We start from the raw sequence: 20,084 nt of genomic DNA on the forward strand, positions 1-20,084 counted from the left end.
CCTCAGCTCTGGGATCCCCAAGGCCCCTGTCCTCCTCAGCTCTGGGATCCCCGATGTCCCGGGCCCCTGTCCTCCTCAGCTCTGGGATATCCGAGGCCCCGGGCCCCTGTCCTCCTCAGCTCTGGGATCCCCGATGTCCCGGGCCCCTGTCCTCCTCAGCTCTGGGATCCCCGATGTCCCGGGCCCCTGTCCTCCTCAGCTCTGGGATCCCCGAGGCCCCGGGCCCCTGTCCTCCTCAGCTCTGGGATCCCCAATGTCCCGGGCCCCTGTCCTCCTCAGCTCTGGATCCCCGATGTCCCGGGCCCCGTCCTCCTCAGCTCAGGGATCCCCGAGGCCCCGGGCCCCTGTCCTCCTCAGCTCTGGGATCCCCGAGGCCCCGGGCCCCGTCCTCCTCAGCTCTGGGATCCCCGAGGCCCCGGGCCCCTGTCCTCCTCAGCTCTGGATCCCTGAGGTCCCGGGCCCCTGTCCGCCTCAGCTCTGGGATCCCCAATGTCCCGGGCCCCTGTCCTCCTCAGCTCTGGGATCCCCAATGTCCCGGGCCCCTGTCCTCCTCAGCTCCGGGATCCCCGAGGCCCCGGGCCCCTGTCCTCCTCAGCTCTGGGATCCCCGAGGCCCCGGGCCCCTGTCCTCCTCAGCTCTGGGATCCCCGATGTTCCGGGCCCCTGTCCTCCTCAGCTCTGGGATTCCCGAGGCCCCGGGCCCCTGTGCGCCTCAGCTCTGGGATCCCCGAGGCCCCGGGCCCCTGTCCGCCTCAGCTCTGGGATCCCCGAGGCCCCGGGCCCCTGTGCGCCTCAGCTCTGGGATCCCCGAGGCCTCGGGCCCCTGTCCGCCTCAGCTCTGGGATCCCCGAGGCCCCGGGCCCCTGTGCGCCTCAGCTCTGGATCCCCGAAGCCCCGGGCCCCTGTCCTCCTCAGCTCCGGGATCCCCGAGGCCCCGGGCCCCTGTCCGCCTCAGCTCTGGGATCCCCGAGGCCCCGGGCCCCTGTGCGCCTCAGCTCTGGGATCCCTGAGGCCCCGGGCCCCTGTCCTCCTCAGCTCTGGATCCCCGAGGCCCCGGGCCCCTGTCCTCCTCAGCTCTGGGATCCCCGAGGCCCCGGGCCCCTGTCCACAAAGCTCTGGGATCCCCGAGGCCCCTGTCCTCCTCAGCTCTGGGATCCCCGATGTCCCGGGCCCCTGTCCTCCTCAGCTCTGGGATCCCCGAGGCCCCGGGCCCCTGTCCTCCTCAGCTCTGGGATCCCCGAGGTCCCGGGCCCCGTCCTCCTCAGCTCTGGGATCCCCGATGTCCCGGGCCCCTGTCCTCCTCAGCTCTGGGATCCCCGAGGCCCCGGGCCCCTGTCCTCCTCAGCTCTGGAATCCCCGAGGCCCCGGGCCCCTGTCTTCCTCAGCTCTGGGATCCCCGATGTCCCGGGCCCCTGTCCTCCTCAGCTCTGGGATCCCCGATGTCCCGGGCCCCTGTCCTCCTCAGCTCTGGGATATCCGAGGCCCCGGGCCCCTGTCCTCCTCAGCTCTGGGATCCCCGAGGTCCCGGGCCCCGTCCTCCTCAGCTCAGGGATCCCCGATGTCCCGGGCCCCTGTCCTCCTCAGCTCTGGGATCCCCGAGGCCCCGGGCCCCTGTCCTCCTCAGCTCTGGGATCCCCGAGGCCCCGGGCCCCTGTCCTCCTCAGCTCTGGGATCCCCGAGGTCCCGGGCCCCTGTCCTCCTCAGCTCTGGGATCCCCGAGGTCCCGGGCCCCGTCCTCCTCAGCTCTGGGATCCCCGATGTCCCGGGCCCCTGTCTGCCTCAGCTCTGGGATCCCCGATGTCCCGGGCCCCTGTCCTCCTCAGCTCTGGGATCCCCGAGGCCCCGGGCCCCTGTCCTCCTCAGCTCTGGGATCCCCGAGGCCCCGGGCCCCTGTCCTCCTCAGCTCTGGAATCCCCGAGGCCCTGGGCCCCTGTCCTCCTCAGCTCTGGGATCCCCGAGGCCCTGGGCCTGCTGTGACGTCTGTGTGCTTAGTCACCGTTGGGGAGCTGGTCCTGGTCTCATCCACTCAGCATTTGCGGACCACCGTATCCCGCCAGCCCCCCTTGCCCGAGCGTTTACTGGGTGCTTGGCAGCGAGGTACCTTCCAGACCTGGCTGCTCTCCGCCTGAACACTCGTGGTTATCTCAGAGGGGAGGCTCAGATAAACATGGCCACGTGTCATGTACTGCCCAGCAGCCTTGCTGTGAAGGTGCAAGACCGCTCATGGCAAGAAGAGTGGTCGTGGCTCCCCCAGCCCCTGGCCAGTTCTTCTCCTCACTTCGGGAGATCTTGAGACCTCCCTGTTGGGTTGCACATGCGTGCCCCTTCCTTTTCTGAACCCACACGCCTCTGCCTCCCGTGGTCAGTCGCAGGTCAGACTCTGGGTGCCTGCTGCTTGCTTGCCCTCGTCTGTGGGTCTCCTTGTCCCCAGCCCCGCTCCACACGAAGGCTTCCTGGGAGTGGCTGCTCGCGGCTGCTCCAGGCTTGGATGTCCCGCGAGTCGCACACGCAGGCGCGCCCGCCCGTGGCCAACTCCCCCTGCCCCTTTCCGACTTGCTTCTGCATCACTCCCTCTAGGCTTCTCTTTTGGGGTCGTCGCTCTTCCCAAGGGGTGCGTCTGCCAAAGCGTGTACTTCCTCAAATACTTCTTGGAACGTGACGGACAGAACGTGTACCCCGAGACGCCAGTGAAATCCCAAATGATATGCGTGGTGCTGTGCACCGACTCCTCCCTCTACCTGGTGACCGCCAGAGGGACCCAGGGACCCTCCCTCCGCGTGCTTGTCGAGAGGTGGGTGGCTTGAGCTGGCCTCGGGCCGTCCAGCTCTCCCCGCCCCCGGGAATGCCTCTAGATCATGGCGTCACAGACAGGGACGGATTTTCCCAGTGTCGTGTGACGCCCCAGGGACTTCTTTCACACCCCAGAGGAGGCAGCCGGGCGCCTGTCTGCAGAAATAGCCACTCATCCGCTTCCCTCGAGACCAACACTCTTTCCTTTGTCAAAACGTTTACATATCTCATGCCTGTGTGGGAAGTCCAAAAAGTTCATGGACATGGGAGTTAAAAGATCCGTGTTTTGGTGCTGGACAGTTTTGACATCCATGCATAGCTCTTTTTCATAATACATATTTTCCATGAACTTTTTGAAGACCCCCCCTTACATGGATTCCAAAAAATTTTTTGCACCAGCAATGCATATCTTTTCGTTCTGTTTTCCATAATGAGATCATCTTCAGTTCCACCGAGTCTCCCGCACACCTTTCCCTCGTCACCTCTTCTCACTCCACCCCACAGATAACCACCTTGTTAATTACTGCTACTCCAGCAAAACCACCCCCAAACGTGGCTTAGTCCCTGGTGCTGCAGGTCAGCAGTGCGGGCTGCACTTGGTCCATCTTCTCTTGGTCTCACACCTGCCCCAGCAGGCAGCTGGGCAGGGGCCCGTGGTCCAAGACAGCCTCACCCACACCTGGCAGCATTGGCTGGGGCACCTCCCTCCAGCAGGCCAGCTCAGGCCTCCACACGTGGTGGTCCCAAGGTCCCCAGCAGCAGCCACATAGGGGTGAGTGCAATGACACAGCGGGTTGAGCTGTCACTTAAGGTATTACGGTGCTCCGCCGCTTGGGGCACCTGTATCCCACGTGGGAGTGCCTGGTTGGAGCCCCAGCTAATTTGTCTCCCATCCAGCCTCCTGCTAATGTGCCTAGGAGGCCACGGGTGATGGCCCAAGGACTTGGGTTCCTGCCATCCACGTGGAAGGTCTGGATGGAGTTCCTGGCTCGTGGCTTCAGCTTGGCCAAGCCCTGCTGTTAACAACCATTTAGGGGAGTGAATCAGCAGATGGAAGCTCTCTGTCTCTCCCTCTGTCTTTCTCTTTGCCTTTCAAGTAATTAAATCTTTAAAAATTCTTAAGATTGGGGTAGCAGGTTAAGCTGTCGCTGCACTGCTGGCATCCCATGTCAGTGTTGGCTCCAGTCCCAGCTGCTCTGCTGCTTCCTGCTAACACTCCAAGGAAGGCAGTGGATGATGATCCAAGTAGCTGGGTCCCTGCTCCCCATGCGAGAGACCCAGAGGGGAGCTCCAGGCTCCTGACCTCAGCCTGGCTATGGTGGCCACCTGGGGAATGAAGCAGTAGGTAGAAGATGTCTCTCTCTGTCTCTCCGCCTTTCAAATAAATCTTTCTTTAAAAAAATTAAAAACAAAGACAATTAAAAAAAAAAAAGAACCACATTTATCAGGAGCCTTCCAAAAGTTCATGGGGGTGCCAGCGCTGTGGCTTAGTTGGTAAAGCCAACGTCTGCAGTGCCGGCATCCCTTATTGGTGCCGGTTCATGTCCCGCTGCTCCACTTCCAATCCAGCTCTCTGCTATGGCCTGGGAGAGCAGCGGAGGATAGCACGAGTCCTTGGGCCCCTGAGCCCACATGGGAGACCTGGAAGAAGCTCCTGGCTCCTGGCTTCAGAGAGACCCAGCTCCAGCTGTGTAGCCATTTGGGGAGTGAACCAGCAGATGGAAGAGCTTCCCTCTGTCTCTGTCTCTCTCTCTCTCTAACTTCCCTTCAAATAAATAAATAAAGCTTTTTTAAAAAGCTCATGGAAATGCATATTATGTAAAAAACTATGCATGAATTTCCAAAATTTTTGCAAGAAAATTAGCCTCTCTTAATTTTACTTCTTCGTGAGTTTTTCATGAACCCTCATACACGTTCAGCTGTGCGGATTTGGAAAATGTATATATGAAAACAGTCTCTGCTCTCTCCCTCATGTTCAGTGCTGTTTATTCTGTAACTTGCTCTGCAACATTGTTCATGAGTCACGCTGATGCCGGTGGGTCCGGATTCTATATCTTCTTTGCTGTGAGTTTTCCTGGTGTTCACCATCAGGAGTTTCCCCCAGGATACGTGCCTGGGAGAGGCCCAGAACATTTGTGCTTTGTTTCTTGTAGGCCTGAGAAGCACCTGGATGAAGCTATCTGTGCGGTGGCCCCGGTCCGAGCCCTGCCTGGTATGGTAGGTCCCCCGGGCTCCGCAGCCCTCTGCCACGCACGGCTCCACCTTGGCTTCCACACACGTTTGTTCAAGGCTTACTACGTGCCAGGCGCCCAGTCTAGCTTTTCGGTGAACAGACATAAAAGAGAAAGCCCCAGCCTCCTTCACGGAGCTCACAACAGCTACCCTCGCGCGTGGGAACTCCTGCAGGGGATGCATGGAACAGAGAGGAGCCGCCCACCCCCGCTGCGGATGCTGGCAGGGCGGGGCGTGTGCTCGCCCAAGCAGGCGACAGCTGAGTGGGGCACTGGGAGTCCAGTACTGAGCGGGGTCGAGATGTCGCAGCGTGAGAGGCAGTGGGGTGTGGAGAGGGGGCCGGGTGTGCAGGGCCCTGAACGCTGGCAGGATACAGGCGCATTCTGCCACTCTGGGGCTTGAAGCATAGAGAATGTGGAGTGGAATAGGCGGAGAGTGCCGAGAAGGGCCGGCCCCATAGCCTGGCTCCTGTGGCTGCAGCGGGAGGGAGCTCCCTCCGCCCCAGACGTCCCTGCAGAGCCCGCTGACCGTCACAGCCTGGAGAGAAGGTCTGGGATTCCTGGGGTAGGGGGCCTATAAGACCCCACCCCCGGATCTCTCTCTCATAGAGCCTGGGGCTGAAAACACAGATTTCCTGCCCACCAGTGGGCACCTGCAGACGCCCTGCGGGCAACACCATCAATTACAGGGTGATGAAAAACCGAGCTCAAAAGGGACTGGGAGGGACACGGAAGGAGGCAAGAGCACTGGGGCCAGGGCAGGACAGTGCGGAGGGAGTGCCGTGGCCCCTGGCGGAGGGTGGAGGTCGAGGCAGGCTTTCGAAGCACGCGTTCTGGGCCCAGAGAAGGGGCTCAGGCAGGAGAGAGGCCCCTCCGAGACCCAGGCCGGGAGTGGCTGTTGCATTGGGCAAGGTGCCTCGGGGGTGGGGCGGGAGGAAGGAGGGCGCTGGGAGAACCAGTGAGGAGCTGGAGGGTGGCCTCGTGGACAGGAGCTCTTCAGCAGGGTGCTGGAAAGAACCAAAAAGAAAAGCCAGGGCCAGAGGGCAAGCATATGGAAGGGGCCCTAGCGGAGCCAACACGAGTGTGGCTGCGGCTCCCTCAGCAGCGCCAGGGGCCAGGAGCCACGCGTGCTCTGTGTCTGTCCCACGTCCAGCCCTCACTGGATGCCCTGGGCCCTCTGCCTTCCTGGGAAGGACAGAGTCCAGTCAAGGTCCCCACGCCCCGCCCCCTTGCCTCCTAGGTGCTCATCTTTACCAAGAATGGTTCCATGTCCCTCATGAACGTGGCCAAGTCTGAGGTCGTCTGTGCCTTTGCTCCCCCCAGGCCCCACCGCGTGGCGGTCCCCTGGAAACCTGTGTTTCTTGTGTCCATACAACTTCCATTTTTCCTGCTCCAAGGTACGGGGGTGCCCCTGAGCACCTGCGGCTGTTTCCCCGACTTCTACAACCCCGGCATCCAGCGGCCCCACCTGGGATCCATCCCACCCTGTGTCCCCAAAAGACACCATGGCTAAGGCCCCACAGGGGGCCTTCATAAAACGCCAACAAGGACATCTCTCTGGGCTCCTGCTCCCTCAGATCACGGGAGCCCCTCCCGACTCTACGCAGGCACCCCCCACCTACCCCGCGTCCCCACCCAGCCGCGGTCCCCAGGAGGGCAGCACTATACACAGTGCTGTGCTGCTGTCACGGCAGGAGACCGTCCGGATGATGCGAAGTCCGAGGAGGAGGCTGGCGACACCCGCAATTCTGTTTTCTACTTTAACTTCGAGGCCTACCCACTCCTGGAAAACCTCTCCAAAAATTGCACCATTCCCCAGGAGGGCCTGCTGGAGACCGTGGCCTTCCCCGAGGCACTGCCGCTGGAGAGAAGGTGTGAGCTGCTGCTGCAGAAGAGGTAAGGGCCCCGCCGCAGCCCAGCCCAGGGGCCAGCCCGGGTCCCCCTGCAGGTGGCAGAGGAGGTGCCGCTAGTTCCCCCTGGTAGAAAAGGCTTCCACTTGCTAGTTTCTTCCTGCTGAGACCAGAGACACTGAGCCAGACAGGTAGGAGAGGGTACCCCACGCACTGGTTCACGCCCCCAGATGCCCAGGGTAGCCGAAGCCTGGAGCCAAGAACTCAATCCAGGCATCCCACGCCTTGAGCCTTCACTGCCGCCTCCCAGGCTGTGCGTTAGCAGGCAGCTGGAGTTGGGAGTGAAGCCAGGACTGAGACGCGGGCAGCTGGGACTTGGGCATCTTGTTGATGGTTCCCGCCGTGATGGGACCACCATGTGGGCTGGAATGGGGCCATCAGTGGAGCACTCCAGAGCCGGCTGATGTGCCAGATGTCCTCGTGTCCTGGGACCTCCGAGTCGCAGCCACCTCCCCTTCCGCTGACTCCTGCCACAGAAGGAATGAAGGCGAATGCTTGGAGCTTCAGGTTTGAACTCCAGCTCTTCCTTCGCCTCTCAGGGCCCCATTTTGCTCAGTCATTCAAAAAACACTGCTGTGTGCCAAGCGCCTGTGAGGACGTTTTAATAGTGCCTTGTGCCTGTGGCATGTGCTGTGTCCCCTTGCTGCTATCCCAAGTGTCACCACCAGGTGGCGCCAAGGGCCCCTCTGCTGTCTCCACCCGTGTTACCTGCTCCCTCCCTGTTAGAGTCTTGGTGGGTCCTTTGCGTGGCTGTCAGCGTCTCCCAGACAGAAGCGTCCCTGTTCATCAGGACAGGAATGTGGTCCCGTGAGTGTCAGGAGAGAGGGCCAAGCTGAGAGTGGTGGACATTGTCCTAAAGATGTGCCGAGAACAACCGCCCTTGCTCCTCCTGAGCCCTGGGGCCTGGCTGGCCTTGCGGTGCAGGGCTGGCCAACACCCGACATCCGGCCCGTGGACCAGGTGAGGCTGGGAGATCGCTGGGTCTGGCCCTGCCAAGGCACCAGCAGGCGGGACTTGAAATTCAGTGCGTCTGTAGCAGGCTCTTTTTGACACTGGCAGTTTTGTATGGCCCACAGATGATGTCGTAAATACCCAAATGGCAGAGGAAGGCTCCCCAGCCACAGCGGGCAGCCTGTCCAGTGGTCCAGGAGAACTCTGTGGCGAGACACATGGTGAATGGGTTAACAGCAGTGAAATCAGGGACTTCTGGAGAGGGAGGGAGGGAGGGAGTGAGAGAGGGAGAGAGAGAGAGAAATTGTTACCTCTTCCTGGATTTGAAATTTCTCAAGAGGAAAAGTTGTAGGATATTTACAATGTAATCCTGATTTTGAGTGAGTGGGGACCGGCAGGGCGTACAACCATGGTAGCGCTGGCTACGTCTGGGAGAGGCAAGCGTGTGTGGTTTTCCTCTTTGTGTTTTCCCTGTGTGTGACTTTTCTACCGACAGTGTGTGTGGGGAGTGTGTAGTGGTGTGGGGTGAAGCTGCCTCTGGGGCTCCCACACCCATCTCAGAGCGCCTGGGCTGAGTTGCTCCTCCGCTCCCGGTCCAGCTTCCTGCTGGTGTGTTCCCAGAGAGGCGGCGGCGGTGGCGGCTCAAGTATTTGGGTCCCTGCCACTCGTGGGAGATCTGGTGTTCTTGGCTTCTGACTTTGGGCTGGCCAAAACCCCAGCTGTTGTGCGCATTTAGGGAGTGAACCAGGGGATGGAAGACAGATCTCTCTCTCTCTCTCCTTTTCAAATACATGAAATTAATAAACCTTTTAAAAATGGTGAAATGTAAGCCAGCAGTATGGTGTTAGATCGTGGCCGCAGGAGCAGTTCCCCTGGGGAAGGCCTGGCCCGCAGCTCGCCTGTGCTCTTGACAGAGGCCCAAGACCTTGTTTATTGAACTTGCTGTGGACTCTGGCCACACCCCGCCCTTTCCTGTCTACAGAGCCAGAGGCTGCCCTCCCGGTCATTGGCCGAAGCCAGCGGCTGCAGCCCTGGGCAGCTCCCTCCCACCTCCCCGCCCACTAGCATCTCTCACCCACCCACCCCGTGACCGGACATCAGACACCTGTTGAACCTGCTCAGCTCTGGGAGCTTCCTTCAGGCCCAGAGTCCCACACTGTAACCCCCTGAGGAAAGCAAGTTCACTCTTTCCAAGTTCTATATGAACTGGCAGAAATTTGGAAAAGCAGGAAAATACAGCCACAAAGTGTTTATCAGCCTTAGCACTTCTACCAGAAGACTGAGCACTGCCGATACCGCGAGGGGTAATGCATTTAAAAATAACGCATTCCACACGTGCTTTTAAAAAAATGTATTTGCTCCCACGTCATTTGAAAGGCAGAGATCTTCCATTTCCTGGGTCACTCCCCCAAATGTCCACAGCAGCCAGGGCTGGGTCGGGCTGAGGCCAGGAGCCCGGAACTCCATTCAGGTCTCCCCCCTGGGGCACGGGCTGAGGACTTGAGCTGCCACCTCCTACCTCCCCCCCCCGGCGCGGTGGCAGGAAGCGAATCAGAAGGGAACTGGGACTGGAACACAGCGCTCAGACACAAACCTGAGTGTCTGGGCGACACCTTCACCACTGCACAAGACGCCCACCCTCTGTCCACTGTTTATAGATCCCGTATCACACGCCCCTGTGGGACTTCACTTTTCCCTGGGGGACTCCGCAGGCGGTGGGAAGAGTCCCTGTGTCCTGACTTCCCTGCTCTGGGCCACGAGGCCCCTGCCAGCCCCTCACTTCCGTGTGCCTGGCTGTCTCCCAGCTGCCTCCTGGGAAGGGCGGGTGCCGAGGGGAGGAGAGCTGGCGGCCATGTAGGGCAGGGTGGGGGGGCGTAGAGGGGCAGGGCGGGGGGCTGAGAGGGGCAGGGGCGAGCTTTGGGGAGGAGACAGTGCATGGTGGGCACAGGCCAGGCTCCTGGTTACCTCAGCCTGGACCCGATGTACCATCTACGGGGCCCTGATGGTGAGACGCGAATCCTGTGCCCGTGGCAGCCGCGGGTGACCTGGGAGCACCGTGCTGCAGTCGGTGCCTGGGCCTTCCCAGAGAGGTCCCCGGGTGTTTCATGGGGGATGTGCCTGCAGCCAGACCCTCACTGGCAGCCAGCCACCAGAGGTGGGGGTGGGGGTGGAGGTAGGGGTTGGGGAGGTAGAGAGAGTCCCAAGGGTTTGCTCCCCAGCGTTTTCTTCCCATTTACTCCTTGTGTCTAAAATCGCGTCCTTGGCCCTAAAACTAGGTGAAACTATAAGGCCGTGGGTCTGTGTAGCAACAGATGGAAAGTTCCAGACCCACAGTGGCCAGCCAGTCAGCAGCCAGTGGGCCGCCGCCCCACCCCGCCCAGCTGCCCCGGCCCCCTGGCGACGTGGCTGGCTCTGGCCCATTGGAACTTGTGATCACAACGGGACAGAAGTTTCAGGACCCCATGGGACACACAGCAGCAGACTCTTGGCCCATAGTCCCTCTGGCGTGCTAGGGCCAGCAAGATATAGGCCCTACCCATCTCGCCTTCGGGGGTGACCCCATGTGTTTTCATCAAGTCTGGGGGTGAATTACTTGCTGACCCATAGGCACAGAGGTGCACAGAGCCAGGTTGAGGTGGCTGCCCCGCGCTCTCCACGTGGCAGCGCCCCCTGGCACCTCTGCCCCAGCTGGCAGGGGCAACCTCGCCTCCAGCTGCCTGGCGCACACCGCCCCTTGGCTGCTCTCACCCTGGCAGTCCCCTCTGCCCGCCGGCTCGTGCTCACCACGGCCCGTGTCAGCATGTCCCCATGTCAAGCACCCGCCTAGCTCCAGAGCTGTGGTGGGAGCCACAGGGCAGGCTTCACCTGGGCGGCGGGCCCGCCCTGCTCCCAGCCCGGCCGCCCCTCGAAGCCATGCTGGGGAGTTTTCCCTGATGTTCCCGCAGCCGGGTTCTTGGGGGTGGCCTCCAGGCTGCGGCAGGGGCACCGGGGGCAGTGAGCGCATCCCACCCTCCGTCTTGCACACAGGACGTGGCCAGGCACTCAGGGAAGGGCTGGAAGCCACTCGCTCGGTGTTGGGTGAGCTTGGAAAGGCGGGCGCACTGGAGACCCCTCTCCCCTGTGGACGCCCATTTCCTCCCCGGCAGGACGTGGTCACTTTTCTCGCTTTGGGTTGAAGTTATTTTAATTATGTCAACCGGGCAGGAAATCAGCCTAGTCAAGAGAAAAAAAACTTCTATTTGAGGCTAGTTAGGATTGCAGTCCAAGAAAACAGATTCAAGGGGCCATGAAAATGCGCTCTGAGACTGAACTGAATGGCAGTGGTATTTAAAGTTTAAAATCCCCAGCAGGTGGGGGTCCCGTGAGTTATTTGTCAGGAGTTGTGGTGGGCACCCGTGCGGGCTGGGGTCCAGGCTCTTGCCTTGCACAAAGATGAACCTTCCAAGTGCAGGCACAAATAAGGTGCAGAAACTGATAGAGAAATTCTGTTCACATGACGGGAACACGAACCCACAGGCACACATGAGTGTGGGTTGACCACACACATGAAGGGTGGGCAGTGGGCCAGAAAGGAGGGGGTAGGGGAGGGGGAGAGAGGGATTCCCGCCCCCCCCCAACCCTTCCACCCCACCCCCCACCCAGCCAGCAGCATCTCCAGCCATGGTCTGTGGTGGAAGAGCGAGAGAGAACAAGAGAGCTCCTGGCCTGATGTTGGCCCCTTTATGAGGGAGGGGGCGGGGCCTCTCCAGGTGTGAAGCCACCTGGGGATTACCTGGCAGCTCCACAGGTTTCGTGGCATACCCCCCCTTAGGTCCTGAATGAAGCAAATGCATCCAGCAAAGGGGGCATTTTGATTGACAAGTAGGAGGGTAGGAGGGTAGAATTACACATGGGGACCTCCAGCTCAGCAGACCTAAACCAAGCCCCGCCTGCCCCCGCTCAGGACTAACAGAGTAGTGCTGTCTTGTAAGAGAGGGACTGGGTAGGTCTAAGACCATAGGGAATTGGGGCAGCAGGGGGTTCCCAAAAGCCAGGGCACTGCAGTTTGGGCCACCCCAGAGGTCTGCATGCTGGCTCCACTGCCCAAGCGCATCTCCCATCCTGGAGTGTCTGGATTCGACGCCCAGCTCCTCGCTCCAGTTTCCTGCTCATGTGGACCCTGGGAGGCAGCGGTGATGACGCGGGGTTCCTGCCACCCGTGTGAGAGCTGGATGGACTGCCCAGCTCCTGGCCCTGGGCCATTGCAAGCATTGTAGGAAGGAGCGATCTGATAAAAGCGACTGTCTCTCCCCTCCTCCCCACTGCCTCTTTAATTTTTAAGTCCAGCTGCAGATCCGTCTGAAACCCGATTTAAGCGGCCTGCAGACTCCATTCTAAGGACTGGAACCAGCGCTCACTCTGCTGCATTTTGGTTTTCTTCCCCACCACTGCTTATTCAGCTGGCCGGATTGTCAGTCTTCTCCCCGGGGCTTTGCTGCTGCGCCTCCGCACCGGCCAGGCTCTGGCGCCCTCTGGTGGTGCGAATGCGCAAACGCTCTAGTCCTGTGGGTCCTGTGTCCACAGCACTTTCGCGAGGCGTCTTTCACCGCACCTCTAGAGAAAGCCCTCCTCCGGCCAGCGTGGTGTTTGAGAAGTCACCCGTTCTGGTCGTTCTTTTAGACCATGATCTAGTTCCACCTAATTACCCAGCTGCCGCCTGCACGGCCTCCGGTTGAAGCAGTGCTCCACTACCTGCAGTAGCATCTTGCTGTTCGGCCTTTCCTGGACTCCCTGCTGGGTGCTCCGTGGGTGCCATCCTCACCCCTCCCCCGTGCAGATGGAAAGCAGAGGCTTTTGGAGGCCAGATCACCCACTGAAAGGAGCAAGGTTTTTACTGTTTTGCGATTTATTTGTTTGAAAGGCAGAGTGATGGAGGGAGAGCATAGGTGCTTGTCCGAAAAGGAGCAGCCGGGACTTGAACCAGTGCCCATATGGGATGCCAGTGGTGCAGGCTGTGCCTTCATGCCGGCCCGCCAGGAGCAAGGTTTGCATGCGGGCGGCGTGAATGAGAAGCCTGGTTTTCTGACCTGCACCCCACTCCTAGCTGCCCGCCCACCACGCTCCCCCGACGCGTGGGCCAAGCCCGGCACTGCAGCCCCGACCCTCCCAGTCCTTGCCGGGAAGACTAAAGAGTACGGCAGGTGTGTGAGGGCTGCCCAGGTGCTACCAGGATGTATTTCACGTGAAGAGCAAGAGCGCACAGCGCCTCTTCCCATTTCCAGTTTTCAGGATTATGTGCATGTCCGTACTCGTGTGTGAGCATTTTAAAAGGTGTACTAGGTGTTGTTGGCACCAGTGTTGTGGCACAGTGGGTTAAGCCGCCACCTGTGACGCCAGCTCTCCATCTCAGAGCGCAGGTTCAAGTTCCAGCTGCCCTGCTTCCAATCTGGCTCCCTGCTGATGCATCCGAGAGGCAGCACTTGATGGTCCAAGTACTTGGGTCCCTGCAACTCCCGGAGGAGGCCTGGAAGGAGTTCCTGCCTCCTGGCTTGGACCTGGCCCAAACGTAGCTACTGTGGCCCTTTGCGGGGGGTAAACCGGAGAATGGGAGATGTCTTTCTCTCTGTCTCATCCTGTCTCTGGCACTCTGCCTTTCAAATACATACAGTACATCTTCCCAAAAACTCTATTTTTTAAAGATCCAACTGAAACGTCTTCAGGAAAGCAGAACCCTTGTGGTGTGTCCTTGTACCTGGCTTACGTCTCCTAGCACGGTGTCCCCAGTGTTCCACCAGGTTGCCATAGGTGTCACGACTTCCGTTATTCGGGCTGAACAAGGCTCCCTTGTGCGTGAATCCCACCTTTTGCTTGCAAATGGACTTGGGGGTCCTCAGTTCACTTCCACCCGACCCCATGGCCCGTTCAGTGAAAGCTGTCTGAGTGTCTACTCCGGCTGGCCGGAGGCCTCATCCCGGGCAGAAGATGATGTGGGAGCCGCAGGCCTGGGGGCCGGGAAGGTGGGGGGTGCCTCACCCCCAGCCCTGGCCTCAGCTTTCAGATGCTGGAGAAGAAGCAGCAGCAGGTGCAGGAGCGCGAGCACTGGACCCGACTGCGGAGGTATTCCCTGCTCCTGCAAAGGGAGAACTTGGGAAGCGACCCCCGCCGCCTGGGAGCGCTGTGAAAGGGTCCCGCCCGTGAGGCCGCTCCCCAGGACGCCCCAGCGGGGACCCAGAGGAGGCGAAGGTGCATTTGGGGGACCTTGCCGTGCAGGTGTGTCACCTAAATAAACAGTGGCATTGTCTCCCAGTGCTGGCATTGCTGTGGTGTGTACCTTCATGCCCCCAGTCCAGACTCCACCAGGCCCAGCTGATGGTTTCTGTTAAAAAAAAAAAAATCAGGGCCGGCGCCGTGGCTCAACAGGCTAATCCTCCGCCTTGCGGCGCCGGCACACTGGGTTCTAGTCCCGGTCGGGGCACCAGATTCTGTCCCGGTTGCCCCTCTTCCAGGCCAGCTCTCTGCTGTGGCCAGGGAGTGCAGTGGAGGATGGCCCAAGTGCTTGGGCCCTGCACCCCATGGGAGACCAGGAGAAGCACCTGGCTCCTGCCATCGGATCAGCACGGTGCGCCGGCCGCAGCACGCCTACCGTGGCAGCCATTGGAGGGTGAACCAACAGCAAAGGAAGACCTTTCTCTCTGTCTCCCTCTACTGTCCACTCTGCCTGTCAAAAATAAAAAAATTTAAAAAAATAAAAAAATAAAAATCAGGAGGCTGATGCTGTGGCACAGCACATTAAAGCTGCTGTCTGCAGAGCCAGCATCCCATATGGGCGCCGGTTCGCATCCCGGCTGCTCCACTTCTGCTCCAGCTCTCTGCTAGTGCACCTGGGAAAGCAGTAGAAGATGACCCAAGTGCTTGGATCCCTGCACCCATGTGGGAGACCTGGGTGAAGCTCCTGGCTCCTGGCTCCAGCCTGGCCAGCTCCATGGCTCACTTGGTTAATCCTCTGCCTGCGGCGTGCACTGGCATCCCATATGGGCGCCGGATTCTGTCTCGGTTGCTCCTCTTCCGGTCCAGCTCTCTGCTGTGGTCCAGGAGGGCAGTGGAGGATGGCCCAAGTGCTTGGGCCCTGCACCTGCATGGGAGACCAGGAAGAGGCACCTGGCTCCTGGCTTCGGATTGGTGCAGCATCGGCTGTAGTGGCCATTTAGGGAGTAAACCAACTGAGGGAAGACCTTTCTCTCTGTCTCTCTCTCACTGTCTATAACTCTACCTGCCATATTTAAAAAATTTTTTTAGAAATTCTGTAAAAATCTTCATTTATTTGAAAGGCAGAGTTTCAGAGAAAGGGCCAGAGAGAGAGATCCTCCATCTGCTGGTTCACTCCCCAGATGGCCACAGTGGCCGGGGCTGGGCCAGGAGCCTGGAACTCCATCAGGATGTCCCATGTGGGTGGCAGGGGCCCAGAGCTTGGGCTGTCTTCCCAGGAGCTCCCAGGTGAGGAATGTGGCCTGAGTCCAAGGGTGGGTTGCGAGGGAGGGGACAGGACACCCCCCTATGGCGCTGATTCTGACTGGCTGAATGTGCCTGGGTGAACAGGGCCCCACCCGAGATGCCCCAAGTCTGACCGAAGCCGCAGGGGCCGCTGTCTGCGGAGGACGGAGGACCTGGGACTGTGGCCTTGGCTCTGCACAGTACCTGGTGACGTCGTGTATTTTACCCTGAAGCCTGTGTGGCCATGGGACACACGGATGCTATCACCGTCCCCAGGTACAGAGGGGGAAACTGAGGCTGGAGTTACTCAGCTTAAGTGCCGGAAACCCAGCTCAGACCGGTCGGGGCCTAGGTATGGAAATCTTTATTCCAGGTTCTTGCTCCAACCCTCAGAGATGAGCAAGATTTATTGAAAAGGGAGAGGGTATGAATGTACAGTCACACGTGGGTGTCATCCACCCCAGGTGGTGAGGTGCCCATCATGCGTGGGCCAGAGGGCTGCCTGTGAGCAGAGACCAGAGGACGTGCAAGCAGGAGCCAAAGCCCTGCGCGACAGAGGGGGCGGTGCCCTAACTGGGTGCTTTCATTTCCACATGGCCATCGTGGTGTCCCCTCTTTCCTGGTCCCAGAGGAGACACAGGTGCATCTCTGGACAAGTAGGCTGCACTAGATGGACAGTTAAGGGGCAGTGTGCGGGCCAGCTGCACCAGTCCAGCGGAACCTGAGGGAGGGAGAGGGACTGAAAAGAGGGACAAGAGATCGCAGAGAATGGAGCCAAGACAACAAGGCTGATCAAGGCTCATTTATTCCAATGTCTCGGTGGTATTTATACATAACCAGCACAAAGAAGCACAAAAGATAACATACATAAGCAACTTATCGGGGCCTCCAGTGGCTCGGATAATTTTAACAGAGCGTTCTTGATTATCATCCTCCTTCAGGATGGGAGTATGTGACTTTCTTATCTCAGGAACTCCACAAGCCAAGACTGGCCTTGATTTGTCCAAAGGCTGCCTACAGGGCAGGAGTGACCACGCAGCACTGGCAAAAAATTCCAGCTCATGCATTCCCACCCGACACCCTGCCTGGTTTCCCCATATCAGCACGCCTCCTGCAACAGCAGATGTGTGGGGTCCGGTGGGCAAGCGGTGCAGTTGGAAACAACACCCAGAGACCTCCCCCACCTCTCTGCGTCCCCTTACAGGCAGGCCTCTGCCCCAGACCACCCGCAGCAAGCACAGTGCAGCTCCCGTCCTCAGTGGCCGGGACTGCTAGCCCTCTGGCTGGGGACCCAAGTGAGTGGGCCAAGACCCACGGGAGGCACAAAGGGGAAGGGGCCCACACTGGGTGGCCAGGATGCCAAGGCTGCAGGCCCTGGGTGATGGAGCAGCTGGGAAACATGGGAAGTGTAGGGACTGGGGCGGGGTGAGCAGGTGGCCAGGTGCAGCCCTTGGGGGTGTAGACAGATCGGCCTCGGCCCAGCCCTGGGACAAGCAGGGGCTCTGTCCTCAGACCACGCCAGCTCAGGCCTCGGGAGAGGACTGCCGTCACCCACTGGCTTGAAGGTGGTCCCAGCTCAAGTGGACAACTGTTGGCCACCTCCTCCTCTGGCCCCATGTTCAAATTGGTACCTTGGGGGCCGGCGCTGTGGCGCTGTGGGTTAACGCCCTGGCCTGAAGTGCCAGCATCCCATATGGGCGCCGGTTCTAGTCCCGGCTGCTCCTTTTCCAATCCAGCTCTCTGCTGTGGCCTGGGAAAGCAGTAGAAGATGGCCCAAGTTCTTTGGCCCCTGCATCCGCATGGGAGACCTGGAGGAAGCTACTGGCTCCTGGCTTCAGATTGGTGCAGCTCGGGCCGTTGTGGCCATCTGGGGAGTGAGGCCAGCAGATGGAAGATTTCTCTCTCTCTCTCTCTCTCTCTCTCTCTCTCTACCTCTCTCTGTAACTCTGTCTCAAATAAATAAAATAAATATTGAAAAAAAAAAACAAATTGGTACCTTGAATCAATTCTTTTTTTTTAAGATTTATTTATTTGAAAGGCAGAATCACAGAGGGAGAAAGGGGAGAGAGAGAGAATCTTCATCCACTAGCTCCCCAAATGGCCACAAGGGCCGGAGCTGGGCTGATCCAAAGCCAGGTGCCAGGAGTTTCCTCCAGGTCTCCCACGCAGGTGCAGGGGCCCAAGGACTTGGGCCATCTTCTACTGCTTTCCCAGGCCATAGCAGAGAGCTGGATCGGAAGTGGAGCAGTTGGGACCTAACCAGTGCTCACATGGAATGCTGGCACTGCAGGTGGCGGCCACAGCGCCAGCCCCTGAATAAATTATTGAATAAGCAATGATCGACTTAACTGCCCTGTGATTAGTGTTAGCATCTACAGTGGCTATGGCACAGCAGTCCCACAGGACACTGCGTGGGGCCACATGTGTGTGCTCAGTGTGCCACAACCACCATGCACACACACACACACACATGCACCTGCTGCCGGAACTATTCCCAAAACCAGGTGTCCCCACCCTAGAGCCCCCTACTGGCTTTGGACTAGTCCCTCCACCTGTCGGTGCTCAGGTAGTCTGCCGACCTGTGTGATGGGCATAAAGGCAGCACCCCACCTTGCCGGGACTGGAAATAGCTGGCAGACAGGGCCCTACGCACGCGTCCGAGCAGGGCCAGTCCCCAGAGCGGCTCTCTGAGCAAGGAGGCGTGGGGAGCAAAGGGCAGAGCGCCCGCCTTCCCGCAGACCGGAGCCCCGGCCACTCCAGACCGGGCACCGCCACGCCCCGTGCGGGTGGCAGGCAGCCTCCCACCCCCGCCGGCCGCACCTCCCTCCACCTCCAGCTCCCCTTCGAGAACCGCGGAGGTGGGCGGCTGCCGCGTGGCGTCTTCCCCGGCCCGCCCAGCCGGTTGCCCGAGAACTGATGCGGGAGGCTCCACCTGACGCAGGGCGCAGGACGAGCCCAGCCGGGACGCCTGTTGCTGTCGCGGTCACCGTGAAGGGACACACAGGAAGAGGGGGAGGGGGCCCCAGAGCAGCGGGAGGTGGCCCCTGCCTATCTCCAGGCCCCCGACTCCTCCGCTATTAGCAGGAACGTGTTAATGAGAGTTCGCACCCGGGTGCTAATAAACAGTGGGCGCGGCCCGGGCTGCGAGCGGAGGAGAGACCCTCGGTGGGGGGGAGGGGGCGGGCCAATGAGCCCCACTTATCTGTGAAAAGACTTGCTAATAACTTTAATTCCCCATCCTAAACCGCTCCCCCTTTGCCATGCAAATAGATTTTCTAAGCTGGGTGGCTCCAAGGGGACACTTCGGGTTCTGGGAGGGGAGCGTGAGGTGGAGGCAGGTGGGGGGGCGCGGGGAGAGGTGTGAGCCCCACCCACCCTTACAGGGTTCAGCTTTGGACCCCGTTTTCTGCAGCCGGGGAGAGAGCCCTGCTGAGGCCCGAGCCTGGGACCGCCCTGCAGTCCTGTCCCTTTGGGAACCTGGAAATGCAAACAGAGCTTCAGCGGCACAGCGCACCGAGAGGTGGCCGCGGCGCCGGCCGCGAGGGCTGGAGCCAGACACAGGTGCAAAGCAGAGGGCCAGCTGCCGGCCCGGGAGTGACAGGATGCTCACAGCTGCAGGGCTTCTCTGGGCGCCCACAGGGGAGCTGTGGTCCCCCGGCTCCGTGGGCACAGCCAATGCACACAGCACAGGGCGCCTTTAAGAGGGTGGATTTTGTGCTACGTGAATTCTATCTCAATAAAATACTCAGAACGAACACCAACACACACTTGAGGGGGACAAGCGAGGCCTAGAAAGTAAGGGGCCCCTCTCCCTCCCTGCCCTACCCCACCCCAAGCCTGACAGCCTCAGCTGGCCTCTGTAGCATAAGTGTTCCCCTGAGCTGAACCCAACCCACGCAGCCTGGTTTGGCTGCAGGCCCCCATCGGGCCCCTCATCTCCGGCTGGCTGGGCCTCCAGGTCACGGCTACATGGCTGGGAACTGGCTCACTGTGGTTCCCACGGGAGGGAAACAGAAAGAGGGAGAAAGGAAAACCCCCAGGATCCAAGGCCAGGAAGCTTGACCTCCAGGGGAAGAAGCGCTCAGGAAACACGGACCTGACCCCTTGGAGCTGGTGCCCTGCTCCCAGCACCACCCCCACCACCCCAGGCCCCAGGATGAACGCAGCCAGCAGAATTCCAGGAGCCGAGCTCCGCCCTGTGCAAGGCAGCCCAGGGAGCTCTCAGCCAGGGAGTTCTGTTCCCTCCAGCTGCCCTGGTGTTACCCAGTCCCCCACCAGGAGAAGGGAGACTCCTCTAACGCCCACCACAGCGCTTCCAGGCTGACCCACCTGGAACAGGGGGCGCCAGGCCAGGGAGGGGGCTGGGCCTGTGCGTTCTGGGGGCTGAAGATGGCCAGAATCCCTCCCGCCTCCCCAGGGTTCTTGTCTGGAGGGGAGGGAGGCAGCTTCGTGTCCACGGAGGGGAAGAAGAAATCGCCAAGTGACGCCACCACAAACAGTTTATTCACAAATAAATACACATTAGGCAGGGCCTCCGGCCTGCTGCGAAGCGTCCATCCCGAGTCCTTCCGTCCAAGGAGCGGCGGGGAGGGCCGCCCCGGGTCGGGACAGGTCAGCCCCGGGCACGCCCACGCCTGCGTCGCCGCTGCACCCACGTCCAGGAAAGGCGCCGAGGCCCACGGCGCCTCGGTGCTCACAGCCAGGAGGCCAGGTGTCCGTCCTCCGTGGGCTCC

At 60.3% G+C, this 20,084-nt stretch overlaps 1 protein-coding gene across 1 annotated transcript in view; it reads left to right on the plus strand.

Annotated features, from left to right (window-relative positions):
• The window catches only part of WDR93 (WD repeat domain 93), a 48,335-nt gene extending 34,294 nt beyond the window's left edge, over positions 1 to 14,041 (plus strand). The window contains exons 12-16 of the mRNA XM_062206670.1: positions 2,577 to 2,790; positions 4,943 to 5,006; positions 6,261 to 6,417; positions 6,715 to 6,916; positions 13,912 to 14,041. Of these exons, the coding sequence (XP_062062654.1) occupies positions 2,577 to 2,790; positions 4,943 to 5,006; positions 6,261 to 6,417; positions 6,715 to 6,916; positions 13,912 to 14,041 (767 nt within the window). The remainder of the gene's footprint in view (positions 1 to 2,576; positions 2,791 to 4,942; positions 5,007 to 6,260; positions 6,418 to 6,714; positions 6,917 to 13,911) is intronic.
• The last annotated feature ends 6,043 nt before the right edge of the window (positions 14,042 to 20,084 follow it).

This window comes from Lepus europaeus, chromosome 11 (assembly GCF_033115175.1).
Source record: "Lepus europaeus isolate LE1 chromosome 11, mLepTim1.pri, whole genome shotgun sequence".
NCBI classification, from domain to species: Eukaryota; Metazoa; Chordata; class Mammalia; order Lagomorpha; family Leporidae; genus Lepus; species Lepus europaeus.